At 44.0% G+C, this 14820-nt stretch overlaps 2 protein-coding genes across 2 annotated transcripts; both read right to left on the reverse strand.

Annotated features, from left to right (window-relative positions):
- Positions 1–236: 236 nt before the first annotated feature.
- Positions 237–1775, reverse strand: LOC133111292 (UDP-glucuronosyltransferase 2B17-like). The gene has a single exon (XM_061221493.1). It carries the CDS (start codon positions 1773–1775, stop codon positions 237–239), a length of 1539 nt encoding a protein of 512 aa, XP_061077477.1.
- A 2732-nt stretch (positions 1776–4507) lies between these two features.
- On the reverse strand, positions 4508–6044 carry LOC133111195 (UDP-glucuronosyltransferase 2A1-like). The gene has a single exon (XM_061221373.1). It carries the CDS (start codon positions 5975–5977, stop codon positions 4508–4510), a length of 1470 nt encoding a protein of 489 aa, XP_061077357.1. The 5' UTR covers positions 5978–6044.
- Between the last annotated feature and the right edge of the window lie 8776 nt (positions 6045–14820).

A 14820-nucleotide genomic window follows, 5' to 3' on the forward strand; every position in this document is an offset into this window, starting at 1 on the left:
GAAAATCATGTGTCAAAACCGGGCTGGCATTATGAATAGTTATCTACTTAGTCAAACACAGAATGTGGTTTAACAGAGTTTAATAAGCAATATAAAGTTCAATTACACCAATAGCCTACAGATTAATACAAATACAACTTGGCATTTGATTAATCAAAAATTGTTATTTTCAACAATAGCTTCTTATTGGTAAAGCTTTTAATTTATATTTTTAAGCAGATAACAATCCAGTGCATTCAATCAGATTTAATTTTTCTTGTCCTGCAGCACAAAAATCTGATGATAGCAACAGCAGACAGCAATATAACAAACACAGCAGCCAGCAGCAGCGTTATAACATCCACAGAGTGGTAGGCATACCAGGGCATCCTGTAGGACTCTGTGCGCAGGTGAGCAGCACCTTTGTGTCTCATGACAAACTCAATCCAGAACATTGCACGGTCCAGTGGTTTCATTGGCTGGTCCAGATGCAGCCTGGAGAGTCTCTGCATGTTCATCCTGTAGGATGGTTCATGAAGCACTTCCTGTAAGGCCTGGAGGAAGTTGTCTTTGTTTAAAGTGCCTATATCAAGGATCTGAGCAGCTCCTCTTTTTTTTAGTCGAAGGAGGTTGTCGTATTGGTCAAAGAATAATGGAATTCCCAGTACTGGCATTCCATAGTAGATGGCCTCCTGAACTCCATTGGTTCCTCCATGTGCCACAAAGGCTCTGGTCTTTGGATGTCCCAGAAGATCATTCTGTGGCATCCATTTGACCAATAGGGTGTTGTTACCTAGAGTCTCTGGCCTTTTTCCTGTGTGCCTCCAGATGATCTTCTGAGGCAGTTGGGCAAAAGCAGCAGCTATCTCTACTGCTATATCATGAGGAAGGTGACCAACTAAAGTCCCCAGTGACATAATAATGATTCCATGTTCTCCAGAGCTCTGCACAAACTCCTCCAGGTCTTGGGGAAGAGGCTTAGCAGGCCTACACTGGAACCCTCCCATGTACACAACATTGGGCATTGTTGGGCGTGGGAAGTCAAAGACAAAATCATTTCTCATGAGCCATATATCTGTTCCCTGAATAAGAGTTTGTATATCGCATGGTGTTTCAAAGTATTTCTCGCACATACATTTGTAATGTGGCCCGATCACAAAGGACTGCTGGTATAGGATGATGCCATAGAACAGTACATTTCTCACCCTTTCAAAAAAGCTCATTTTATCAGAGAAGCCCGTTCCTGGAACTGGGATGTAGGATAAGGGTGAGGGGGCAATGGCGAAGTGGCCTTCCCCGCTAGTGATCCAGCGAACATTCATAACCAATGGTAGCTGAAGATAATGGGCCAATAGAACGCCTCCTGCTATGGCTGGGTCAGTGAGAAACATGTCATAATGAGCATCCTGCAGCCTTTTCACCAGCTCCTTATTTTCGAGAATATCACTAACCAATGTGCACATATTGAGATGCGCTTCAGAGATCATGGAGAAGAAGTTTATCTGCAGTTTGAAAAAAGTAGTTAGCGATCTTTTCCCTCGTTGCACTTCAATTAACTGAATCAAGAACTTCTCAAAGAAGGTCTTGTCTGTGCCAGCCGTGTCATGAAGGGTGATTGAAGTGTAGTGGGGAGACTTTTCTGTAATGTACCAGCTGCTGTCCCACCTTATCACAGTGATGTTGTGTCCCCTGGAGTGCATGTCCTCAATTAGTATCTTCATATTCACCCAGTGGCTTCCATCGATAGGTAAAATTAAAACATTCCCACTGTTACAACAAGACATGGCTGCTGACATTACTAGACCAATCCCAAGAATCCTCAAAGGTCTCCATGAAAGAATGGTCATGGTCACTGAAAAAAAAAAAAAAAAAAAGTTTAAAAGAATCTATTTGAACAGTATTTCCAATGTGTGTGTCTAATTATCTCACTTTTACAGTCTAACCATAAACAGATTGCAGCCACATTTAATTGGGATAACACTGTAAGTACTGTAATCTGTATGACACATATTTTCATGCAAAAGTTATTAGAACAGCTGTGTGAAATTGGTTATTTTTTCCTTGTAGGCATACTAATATTTATTTTTTATTTTGTATTTATTTCAAATGAATGACCAAAATGAAGTGTCTGACCATGTCAGAGCTGAATGAATTTGAGTCTGACTTAAGGCCCGTGATCTGCTCCACAACTGGTTATGAGCTACAGTACTTCCCCAAAGATTGGTTGTGTGGACACCTTAATTTTGATTGTTGTACACCTATGGTTTTCCTATCATACACGTAAACAATTATTCATATTTTGTGACTTGTATTTCGAGATATGTAAGACGGGATTTGTAGTTTTGCGATGCGTACAAGGCGTTGGGTTGTGTTTAACCTTTTAACCTCCTTCAATTTTGTGATTCGAAAAATACTCTTACTATTCACAAAATGTGTGGATTGATCTTGTAATTCACAAGATACGCTTACGATGCACAACACCCGTGTAAATAATATTGGCAATAAATTATCTCCATAGACTCTCAGAACCAAGAAAGCTTGGTATAGTGAGCACGAAAAGAAATTACAGCTTTTGTATTGGATCAATAGACGTATGCCATAAGACGTGAGGGTACAGTACCCGTATTCTGGACCCGCCCCATGACTGTCAAAAAGGAACAAAAGTTGTTTGTGTAGAGAAGAGAAAAACAAGCAAAAGCAGTAGTAGTTAACGGTAATAGTTTTCAGCACACATTCAGATTATATGCGCGCTCAAAACCTGGTTTTCTCCTCAAAGGCAACAATATTGCGCTCAAAGACGAGTTTTTCTCGTGCACAGATGCTGTAAAAATACATGCCAAAACAAATATGCATGTCTGGAGTTTGGGCTTGTCGGTTGCGTGCACAGCTTCTGGATTTCCAGGGGATACTATTGGCATTACTAGCATTAAGTCACATGATTCGCAAACAATAGACAACATTCCTTGTACTTGAAAAACGTGTTTTGTGCTTGCAATACAAACAAATTGTATTGGAAAACATGTCTCTATTTGTTTGATAGGCACATTTTGTATTTGCAGATATTGTGTGATACAAGTGTTTTGAATCATAGAGCATTTGGGAAAAAAACGTGTTCCTTTTGTATGCTAGGTTGTGGCAATAAGTTAGCTTCATATAAAAGCATTTTTTAAAATCCTTTCTTGGCTCCATTTCATCACGAGTTTAAAAAAATATATGACTTGTCTGATAATAAATATTTGAGAAACTACACTGCCATAGTCAGTAACAGATATGTGATATACATATGGTATATGCACTAGATGGCATGATATATGCAAGAAATAAACACAGAAAATATGTTCAAAATGCACTTACACTGGTTTAGAAATCCCATAATAGTAAAAGCTGGCATGAACTGATAATCCTGGGGCATCTGAAAACGTTTTGCACCGGTTTCTGTGTTGAACTATACATTTTCTTGTAACGGTGAGCAACAGACTTTGAGGGATGTTTGCTCCCATTTGGTGGGTGTGTTGGGGGTGTAGCCCGAATCAATAGCTTGTACCCTATGCTTTAAAGACCGGAGAACACCTTTTCAGATGCCATAGGCAGAAACTACTATGTCCGTTTCTGATAAATAAACGTTTTGCTACATTTTGTCAGGGCTGAACGTGGCCCTGGCCTTCACGCTCGCGTCTTTATCAACGAGGAGATGTTTGTTCATGCATGAGTTCAAGTTCCAATCGTCCTCCTTATCTCAGACAAATCCTTGCACTGTTTTTGAATAGATGTAGATCATTTACAGTGCCATGAAAAACGCTTGGCGGTGGTAGCTGCCGCTACCTCTATTATTGCATATTTTCCTCACTTAATTATTTCAGATCTTTAGACAAAATGCAATATTAGACCATGGAAAACTGAGTAAACAGAAAACACATTTTTAAGGCTAGCAGCAACTCCAGCTCCTGCTCCACCCATTCCTGTTGACAGTTTCTCTGGATGTGACAGAGAAAAGGGTAACAGCCTGTACATGCTGCTTTCATGTCACTTGAAACATGTTTTTATGCTTTAAACTACAAAACCACAGATGCCCCTGAACAAAAACCTCTGGGGCCGATCAAATGTAAATTATGTGCTAAAGATGATATCATATGAGAAACTCTAGAAAGTTAACTCTGATGATAAGTAATGTCCATACGACATACAGTGCAGGAAAACTAATATTCCAGGTATCTGATAATTACATTACAGTTACAATTACACATTTTACACATTTGTCCAGAGTGATGTACAGAAGTGGAGAACATAAGTGTAATGCTGCATGTGTTAAAAGTACTCATCTATTGAAAAATCAAACACAATGCAGTTCAACAGAGAGTTTAATGAGCTTTTTGCAATTCCACAAATTACCTACGGATCAGTACAAGTATAACTTAAACTATACAACTTATCCTGGCAGTTGTTCAATTCAAAATATATTTTCACCTATACCTTTTATTTTTTTAAACTCTGAAGTTATGTTTTTTAAGCCAATAAGAATCCAGTACATTCAATCAGATTTTATTTTTCTTTTACATGCCGTGCAGCACAAAAATCTGATGATAGCAACAGCAGTCAGCAATATAAAAAACACAGCAGCCAGCAGCAGCATTATCACATCCACAGAGTGGTAGGCATACCAGGGCATCCTGTAGGACTCTGTGCGCAGGTGAGCAGCACCTTTGTGTCTCATGACAAACTCAATCCAGAACATTGCACGGTCCAGTGGTTTCATTGGCTGGTCCAGATGCAGCCTGGAGAGTCTCTGCATGTTCATCCTGTAGGATGGTTCATGAAGCACTTCCTGTAAGGCCTGGAGGAAGATGCTTCTGTCTATGTTAGCAATATCCACAATCGTAGCTGCTCCCCTAACTTTCATCCTAGAAAGGTTATCAGGCTGATCAAAGATCAGAGGAATGCCAACTATTGGAACACCATGGTAAATGGCTTCCTGAACTCCATTGGTTCCTCCATGTGCCACAAAGGCTCTGGTCTTTGGATGACCCAGAAGATCATTCTGTGGCATCCATTTGACCAATAGGGTGTTGTTACCTAGAGTTTTTGGCCTTTCTCCTGTGTGCCTCCAGATGATCTTCTGAGGCAGCTGGGCAAAAACAGCAGCTATCTCGACTGCTATATCATGAGGAAGGTGACCAACTAAAGTCCCCAGTGACATAATAATGATTCCATGTTCTCCAGAGCTCTGCACAAACTCCTCCAGGTCTTGGGGAAGAGGCTTAGCAGGCTTACACTGGAACCCTCCCATGTACACAACATTGGGCATCGTTGGGCGTGGGAATTCAAAGACAAAATCATTTCTCATGAGCCATATATCAGTTGCCTGAAACAGTGAAAAGTATTCAGTTTCAGGCCCAAAATATCGTTTGCAAAATTCAGTATAATGAGGTTTTGCAACGACCGCAATCTGCCATAATCCAAAGAAATATGTTAGTATATTCTGCATACGTTGGGGAAAATTCATCTTGTCTGTTAACTCTGCTCCAGGAAAAGGAACAAAAGATAATGGTGTGGGAGCAATTGCAAAGTGACCCTCTCCATGTATAGTCCATCTTACATTGAAAACCAGAGGAAGTTTAAGACGATGAGCCAGCAGCACCCCACCACCAAACCCAGGATCAGTTAGAACAACATCATATTTAGCATCCATGACAGACTGCATTAACTCCTCATCGTCAAACATGTGGCTCATCATTTCACACAAATTTCTGTTCATCTCTGAAAACATATTCATAATTTCCATTTCAACACTTAAACGGGTCCAAAAAGAGGCTCCTCCTCTGCGAATTTGCAGTAAACTTGACACAAATGAACCGAAGACCTCTTCATCGAACCCCCCCGTGTTTTGGATGGTGATTGAGGTATAGTGAGGGGATGTTTCCTTTATGTACCAGCTGTTTGAGGCACGCACCACAGTGACAGTGTGGCCCCTGGAAACCAGCTCTTCAGTCAGGACTTGCATGTTCACCCAGTGGCTGCCATCCAATGGGAACACCAGCACATTCCCTCCATGTACCCCAGGCAGAGTGAAGATCAGGAGTGTAATTAAGATGAAGTCTGAGTGCTGCATCTTTCCACAGAATCTTTCCATTTATCCTGAAATATATAAACCTTACTGAAATGGGATATTGTTCAAAACCTAGTTATTAAATCAAGTTTCATACAGTTCTAGTAAACCTTTTTTTTTTTTTTACATTGAGTAAAATATTTGAAAATAAATAGGAATTTGGTTAAATAATTTAAGTTTGCGCTGTACTGGCAGTTAGTTAAAAACAATGCTCTGATTATGCAAAAAGATTTAAAAGTTAAAGTTCACACATTCAGCTCAGGTGCTTGTAAACATCAGTATTAGTCAAGAACAATATTTAGCAATATTTATAATACAATGGACTGCAATATTTAGCTGCATTCTGAACGGATAACACCAAATAAAGACAGTAACATACAATAAATCTCAGAAAGAATGTGTGAACAATTTAATAATCTAATTTAGAGAGCAAACAAATCACTTACCCAAGAAAGACAAGAAGAAGCCAGTCAACACTGAAAAGAAGAGTAGAACTTTTACAGGCAGCGCTCACCAGTGTAATGAAGTCAAAAAGGGCATAGCTGCTGTTTTGTTATTTTTATTCTGAAAGTCTTTTAGTTATTTTTACTTATTCTCATCTTTATACTCATCACTAATGTTTATTCATCATTATTGCATATTTTGTTGTATTTGAAAAGTTCAGAAACATTGTATTTATGACATTCCCAGTATCCCTGAACCTATGAACGTTTATTACATTTACATTTACATTTTTGTCATTTGGCAGACGCTTTTAATCCAAAGCGACTTACAAGTGCATTGGTTCTTTTTTTTGTATTAACTCACAAACAAACAAACAAATACACAACAGAACACTATAATGACAACTAAATTGAATTAGAAACAGCAAACAAACAAATGATACTCAACTAATCCAGGAGAAAATGCTACCAACCCACTGCAGAACACTAATGCACACTGAAGTGAGTTCAGGTGTGCCAGTAATTATACCCTAAGCAGGGTGCAAACTATTGGCTCCTCCGACAACAAAAGCTGTGGCCTGCCAGCCAGTAAAAACAATAGCCTAACTCAATAGCCTAGCTCACCTGAGAGAAACAAACACCTAACCCAGTTTCACTGTAATCTAAATAAACACCACTTGTATTAACTAACAAACAAACAAACAAATACACAGCAGAACACTATAATGACAACTAAATTGAATTAGAAACGGCAAACAGGCTCAACAGGCCCGTTGCCCAACGGGCTGTAGGCAAAGGCGGGGATCCGAGCGTGCTGATCCTCGGCATCGCAGACTGGTTCTGGGGACGTGGAACGTCACCTCTCTGGTGGGGAAGGAACCGGAGCTAGTGCGGGAGGCGGAGCGGTACCAACTAGATATAGTTGGGCTCACCTCCACGCACAGTACTGGTTCCGGAACCAAACTCCTGGAGAGGGGCTGGACTCTGTTCTTTTCTGGAGTTGCTCCAGGTGAGAGGCGCCGGGCGGGTGTGGGGATACTCACAAGCCACCGGCTGAGCGCCACTGTGTTGGAGTTCCACCCGGGGAATGAGAGGGTCGCTTCTCTGCGACTACGTGTCGCTGGGGGGAAGGCTCTGACTGTCATTTGTGCGTATGCACCAAATGGCAGTTCAGAGTATCCGGCCTTCTTGGAGTCACTGGGTGGCATCCTGGAAAGGGTGCCACCCGGAGACTCCATAGTTCTGCTGGGCGACTTCAACGCTCACGTGGGCAATGACGGAGAAACCTGGAGGGGGGTGATTGGGAGGAACGGCCTGCCTGATCTGAACCCAAGCGGTGTTTTGTTATTGGACTTCTGTGCTGGCCATGGATTGTCGATAACAAACACCATGTTCGAGCATAGGGTAGCTCATAAGTGTACTTGGTACCAGAGCACCTTAGGCCAAAGATCGATGATCGACTTTGTGGTCGTATCATCAGACCTGCGGCCGTATGTCTTGGACACTCGGGTGAAGAGAGGAGCAGAGCTGTCAACTGATCACCACCTGGTGGTGAGTTGGATCAAGTGGCCGGGGAGGCTGCCTGACAGACCCGGTAAACCCAAACGTGTAGTGAGGGTGAACTGGGAACGTCTGGCGGAGGCCCCTTTTCGCGAGGTCTTCAACTCCCACCTCCGGAAGAACTTCTCACGCATCCCGGGGGAAGCTGGGGACATGGAGTCCGAGTGGGCCATGTTCAAAGCCTCCATTGCAGAGGCGGCAAGCAGGAGCTGTGGCCAGAAGGTCATCGGTGCCTGTCGGGGCGGCAACCCAAGAACCCGCTGGTGGACACCAGCGGTGAGGGAGGCCGTCAAGCTGAAGAAGGAGGCCTTGGCTGGCCCGGGGGTCCCCTGAAGCAGCAGACAGGTACCGGGTGGCCAGACTGCCAGCGGCAGTCGCTGAAGCAAAAACCCGGGTATGGGAGGAGTTCGGGGAGGCTATGGAGAAGGACTTTCGGTTGGCCTGGAGGAAGTTCTGGCAAACCATCCGACGACTCAGAAAGGGAAAGCAGGGCTTGTCTCAGGCTGTTTTCAGCAGGGGAGGAGAACTGCTGACCCGGACTGGGGATATTGTCGGGCGGTGGAAAGAGCACTTCGAGGAGCTCCTGAACCCGAACAACACGTCCTCTGTGGAAGAGGCAGAGCCTGAAGACTCGGGGGAATCTGCACCTATATCCCTGGCGGAAGTTGCTGAGGTAGTCAAAAAGCTCCTCAGTGGCAAGTCGCCGGGTGTAGATGAGATTCGCCCTGAGATGCTGAAGGCTCTGGACATTGTTGGGCTGTCTTGGCTGACACGCCTCTTCAGTGTCGCGTGGAGATCGGGGACAGTACCTGTAGAGTGGCAGACCGGGGTGGTGGTCCCCATTTTCTAGAAGGGGGACCGGAGGGTGTGCTCCAATTACCGGGGTATCACACTCCTCAGCCTCCCTGGGAAAGCTTACTCTAGGGTACTGGAAAGGAGGCTCCGACCGACGGTCGAACCTCGGATTCAGGAGGAGCAATGTGGCTTCCGTCCTGGCCGTGGAACAGTGGACCAGCTCTTTACCTTGGCAGGGTTGCTGGCGGGGTCATGGGAGTTTGCCTATCCAGTCCACATGTGCTTTGTGGACTTGGAGAAGGCTTTCGACCGTGTCCCCCGGGGAACCCTGTGGGGTGTACTGCGGGAGTATGGGGTACTGGGGCCGTTGTTACGAGCCATCAGGTCCCTGTATAACCAAAGTGAGAGCTGTGTCCGCATTCTCGGCACAAAGTCAAGCACGTTTCCGGTGGGTGTTGGACTCCGCCAAGGTTGCCCCTTGTCACCGGTCCTGTTTGTGGTATTCATGGACAGGATCTCAAGGCGCAGCCGAGGTGAGGAGAGTGTCCGGTTTGGTGACCTCAGAATCGCATCTCTTCTTTTTGCGGATGATGTGGTTCTGCTGGCTTCATCGGACCGTGACCTTCAGCATGCACTGGAGCGGTTTGCAGCCGAGTGTGAAGCGGCCGGGATGAGAGTCAGCACCTCCAAGTCCGAGGCCATGGTTCTCTGCCGGAAAACGGTGGATCGCTCCCTCCGGGTTGGGAACGAGTCTTTGCCCCAAGTGAAGGAGTTCAAGTATCTCGGGGTCTTGTTCACGAGTGAGGGTAGAAGGGAGCGTGAGATCGTCAGGCGGATCGGTGCAGCGTCAGCAGTAATGCGGGCGTTGCAGCGGACCGTTGTGGTGAAGAAGGAGCTGAGCCGGAAGGCGAAGCTCTCGATTTACTGGTCGATCTACGTCCCAACCCTCACCTATGGTCACGAGCTTTGGGTAGTGACCGAAAGAACGAGATCGCGTATACAAGCGGCCGAAATGAGCTTCCTCCGTAGGGTGGCCGGGCTCAGCCTTAGAGATAGGGTGAGGAGCTCGGACATCCGGAGGGAGCTCGGAGTAGAGCCGCTGCTCCTTCGCATCGAAAGGAGCCAATTGAGGTGGTTCGGGCATCTCATCAGGATGCCTCCCGGGTGCCTCCCTTTGGAGGTTTTCCGGGCTCGTCCAACTGGGCGGAGACCCCGAGGGAGACCCAGAGCCCGCTGGAGAGATTATATATCTCTCCTGGCCAGGGAACGCCTCGGGATCCCCCAGGAGGAGCTAGAATGCGTTGTTTAAGCAAAATCGTTTCTTGTGACATGGTTTAAATGTTATGATCCAGTTTAATCAAACATTTGCTTGGTTCATAATTATTGTGCTAAATGATATGATACCAAATAAAACCTTGTGTAGATGGATTTTTCTTCTGCAAAATTAATATGGTCCAACAATTCTATATAAATATAAGCAAATAATGTGTATGTCTGTGTCTGTGCAGAAAAAGTCAGTTCCAGAATGATTGGCACATTACTGAAAATGAAGAGAAAATGCTGCATATAATAAACAACACAGATGATACGACTACTACCAATACTACTAATACTATGACTAATAAACAGAAGCAGAACATGTCTATAAATTAGAGTATCTTATAATCTGAAATAGAAATACTAATGAAAAATTTATAATCTTTAATAGTTATTTACATATAATTCAGTAAAGAACAAAAGGAGCTTATGCTGAAAGAATCTAATATTTTGTATTGGTGCAAGTAATATACAGTTATGTTCAAAAAAATATTAGTACAACTCCAATAACCTGATAAACCACTGTTATTACATTAGATTACATTAATGGCATTAAAGACCCTAGAGGGACGTAGAATTTCAACTGCTACCTGCACAACAAACATAAGGACCAGGGCCTATTTGATCATCTTTTTTCTTTTTTTTCTTTTTTAAATCATAATACCGCTACATGCAAATGTATGAACAAACCGCTTACCTAGCCTGCTTAGCTGCCTGCTTACCTAGCCAAACACTGCTTACCTAGCCAAAATAAACATCCTGGTACACAAGTAAATCACAGAAAGACAACAATTAAGGTTTACAGGGAGGTAGGGAGGGACAGGGAGAGGTGCGTCTTCAGTTTGCGCTTGAAGATGGGAAGAGATTCTGAGACGGGTGCGTGGGGGTTGGACCCAAAATTAACGACTCAGAAACAATAGTAAAATAAAGTCCCGTTCAGGCTTTATTCGGGACGAGTCCCAGGAGCGTAGTCAACACCAGCAAAGTCCATACACGAAGATCCAGCCAAACAAATACAAAACAAACAAAAAGCACGGTGCCGAGGGAAGAGGCAATCTCGTAGTCGGTAGGCGTGCAGGGAGGTCCGGTAGCAGGAGAGCTGTCAGTGGGGCAGATGAACAGGCGGACGGCAGGCAGAGGCGTAGTCGTGGGCGAAGCGGGAGTCGAAACCATGAAACAATCAGCGGGGCAAAAGTACAAAAACGGTAGGCGGGGACGTAGTCAAGAAACAAACGAAGGTCACAAAACAGAAATCAATAATCAATTGGATTGGATCGTAACGTGTAATCAAAACAGTAAATGCTCAAAAGTTGCGTGGAAAACAGAGGCAGACAATTTCGCAGTGAACAGTTGCGCGACTGGGCTATAAATGCAGGTGTAGACAGGTGTAGACAATTAGTTAGAGCGTAGCAAGGAAATGGAAAACAGGTGCGATGGATGACAAGTTTAACAAGGAGATTAGTAATCGTTAGTAATAAACCTATCCTGCCCTAGCATTAGTAAATTAGTAAATGACATGCACGAGAAACATAAGGTAACATGAACACATGATTAGTTTGTTAGTCTCTACCCAATCCTGATCTAGCGTTAGTAGTTTTAGTAAATAGACAAATAGAAACAATAGGAAGTGAATGACAGAAGGAGAGAGAGAGAAAAGGCGGAACGCAAGGTTTGCGGAAAAACATGTAAAAGTGTATGCATAAACCGTGACCAGTAAACGTAACAATAAACATAAATCAAAACATGACACAACGCGAAACTAAGACGATAACCACTAAACATAACCAGGAATATAATCGTACGAAAACATAACTAGACATGACAAGAAAATAAATCGTAACGAGACATAACTAAACATGACAAGAAAATAAATCGTAACGAAACATAACTAAACAACAAGACGAACCTAGACTAACATAATACATGAAGACACTACGTGACTAAGACAACAAGAATAAACATAAAACATGGCGAGACAGACCTGAAACGTGACAGATTCTACTGTTCTGATCTCAACGGGGAGTTTGTTCCACCACCATGGAGCCACAACAGACAGTAGTCGTGAGCATGAGGTGGAAGTTCGGAGAGGGGGAGGTGCCAAGCGGCCTGTGGAGGCCGAACGAAGAGGTCTGGCAGGGGTATAGGGTCTGATTTTTTGGAGGTAAGGTGGGGCAGACCCCTTCACTGCTTGGAAGGCTAGCACCGATGTTTTGAATTTGATGTGAGCCATGACAAGCAGCCAGTGGAGGGAAGTAAGCAGTGGGGTGACATGTGAGTGTTTGGGAAGGTTGAAAACCAGATGAGCTGCTGCATTCTGGATAAGTTGGGGGGGGTCTGATGGCGGACGCTGGGAGGCCAGCCAAGAGGGAGTTGCAGTAGTCCAGGCGGGACAAAACCATTGCTTGGACCAGGAGCTGGGTCGAGTAGGGGGTGAGAAAGGCGCGGATTCTCCGTATGTTGTATAGGAAGAACCTGCATGGCCGGGTCACTGCCACAATGTTCTCGGAGAGGGACAATCTGCTGTCCATCACCACGCCCACAGGAAACGTGCTTGACTTTGTGCCGAGAATGCGGACACAGCTCTCACTTTGGTTATACAGGGACCTGATGGCTCGTAACAATGGCCCCGGTACCCCATACTCCCGCAGTACACCCCACAGGGTTCCCCAGGGAACACGGTCGAAAGCCTTCTCCAAGTCCACAAAGCACATGTGGACTGGATAGGCAAACTCCCATGACCCCGCCAGCAACCCTGCCAAGGTAAAGAGCTGGTGCACTGTTCCACGGCCAGGACGGAAGCCACATTCCAGTTATTACATTTGTAAGAAACCCCCCAAATACACCAAAAGGCGGAAGTATCTGAGAGGCGAAGGAAACACGTGTAGTCTGACCAATGCTACTGGAACAGGATTAATTTAATTTTGTTCTCGTTTATTTGACTCCAAAAGATCATTTCAACTGCTCCTCTGTTCTAACAGTTCAACAAAAGGAACTACAAATGTCTGCCAATAGTGTGGCTCTATATGACTATCTATTTGTATAGACACGGACGTGCCTGTGGCCAGTATAGCCTACAATGATACACTTAGTATGTGTCTTGTGACGGCACTGGTGTATAGGCGAGTGACTACGGGGTGAAGGTATCCTAGGTTATCTTTGTCTGTTAGGAATCTAAACTGCGCAATGCTGCGAGTCAAGAGGATGCAGGTTCAAATTAATACAATGTATTAAAAAATGTGCAATGCAGAAATATAATTACATGGAAAGGTGCAATATGAATGGCTATATGCGAAGGGTACCCAGGAGCTCGTATTATCGAGTCTCCTCGAACCATTCCATGTTCCCCTCTATATACCCAGGGTTTACAGGAAAACAACAAATAAAGAGTCACAAGATGCCGGTAACAACAATGGTCCTGCTGATGTTATCTCTGTATGTCCAACAAACCTGGTTAACCTTTGTATCACAGCTGGATGCTGAATCACAGGTAACTTGCATTACCTGTGATTTGTTCCTTCAAGATCTTTATTCAGCAACCAGTGTACTACACCACCAATGACACCAAACTATTTCCCACATCATTAGCTATCTAAAAACACTGTATGTGGAAAACCCATGGTTTATACAGTGCTATTTCAACTCATCAGTTCTGGGAGCATTCCACTGAGGTGGCAGAATTCCACAGAGGCAGCACAATGATGGGAGCTGTCCTGTAGTCCTGTATTGACGAGTACTGTCTTTTCATCAAACCTTGCTGACCCTGTGTCAACATGGTCAACACAGTCTGTTTCCTTTTGGGGGTCTGTTATAGTCGTGTTCCCCTGTTATATCTGTGTCTGAATGTTTACTAGCCCGAGTCACTCCCCTGTCTGCGTGCTTCACTATTCAGGTGTTTACAGTAGTTCCGGGGTTCAACCTTCCTTCCAATCTTGCATTCCTTACTTCCGGCTTCTTTCGCTAGTTAATGTTGTGAAGCACTATTCTTACTAATGACTACTAATTTAGATATTGTACAGTACTAATCATATTAATACACTTACTGTCTGTCTAACTAACAAACTAACAGTCACTTAATTTGGGTAGTTTAGATTTAATCACATAGGAGATAATATTAGTCACTTAACTATTTTCCATGCTGTTCTATAACTCCGCCTTCCTATACTACCCCTCATTACTTGCTTAATTTCAGCGAAGTGTTAGCACCTGTCTCTTACTATCACTACGTCTTCAGCTTCAGCAAGCTTGCCTTGGCCTCTTGTTTTGGTTGCCCATCTGTTTATTTAGTTTTGTTTATTTTTGCTACATGTTCAATTTTTGCCTCAGCCCTTTTTGTACCTCTGTTCTTCTGACCTCCTGGATTTCGACCTTTGCTTGTTTTTTCAACCATTCTTTTGTTTTTTGATTTGGGTAAAGTCTGTTGATCTCTTGGCTCTGAACTTGTTTTTGGATTATCCGTTGGTCTACTTTTGGGTACTCAGTACCGTACATAACAGTACGTTCTGACCACCATGGACCCAGCAGACCAGTCTCAATTGCACTTTGTGTTGGGGAACCACGGAGCTGCATTGGGACGCCAGCAGTAGCAGTTGGACACATTCTCCCAACAGCTACAATCCATTACCA

The sequence above is a fragment of the Conger conger genome, chromosome 15, assembly GCF_963514075.1.
Source record: "Conger conger chromosome 15, fConCon1.1, whole genome shotgun sequence".
NCBI lineage: Eukaryota > Metazoa > Chordata > Actinopteri > Anguilliformes > Congridae > Conger > Conger conger.

Bases quoted from the DNA above. Each gene is read 5' to 3' on its own strand.
- LOC133111292 (XM_061221493.1), bottom strand. From the start codon at position 1,775: ATGTCAGCAGCCATGTCTTGTTGTAACAGTGGGAATGTTTTAATTTTA.
- LOC133111195 (XM_061221373.1), bottom strand. From the start codon at position 5,977: ATGCAAGTCCTGACTGAAGAGCTGGTTTCCAGGGGCCACACTGTCACT.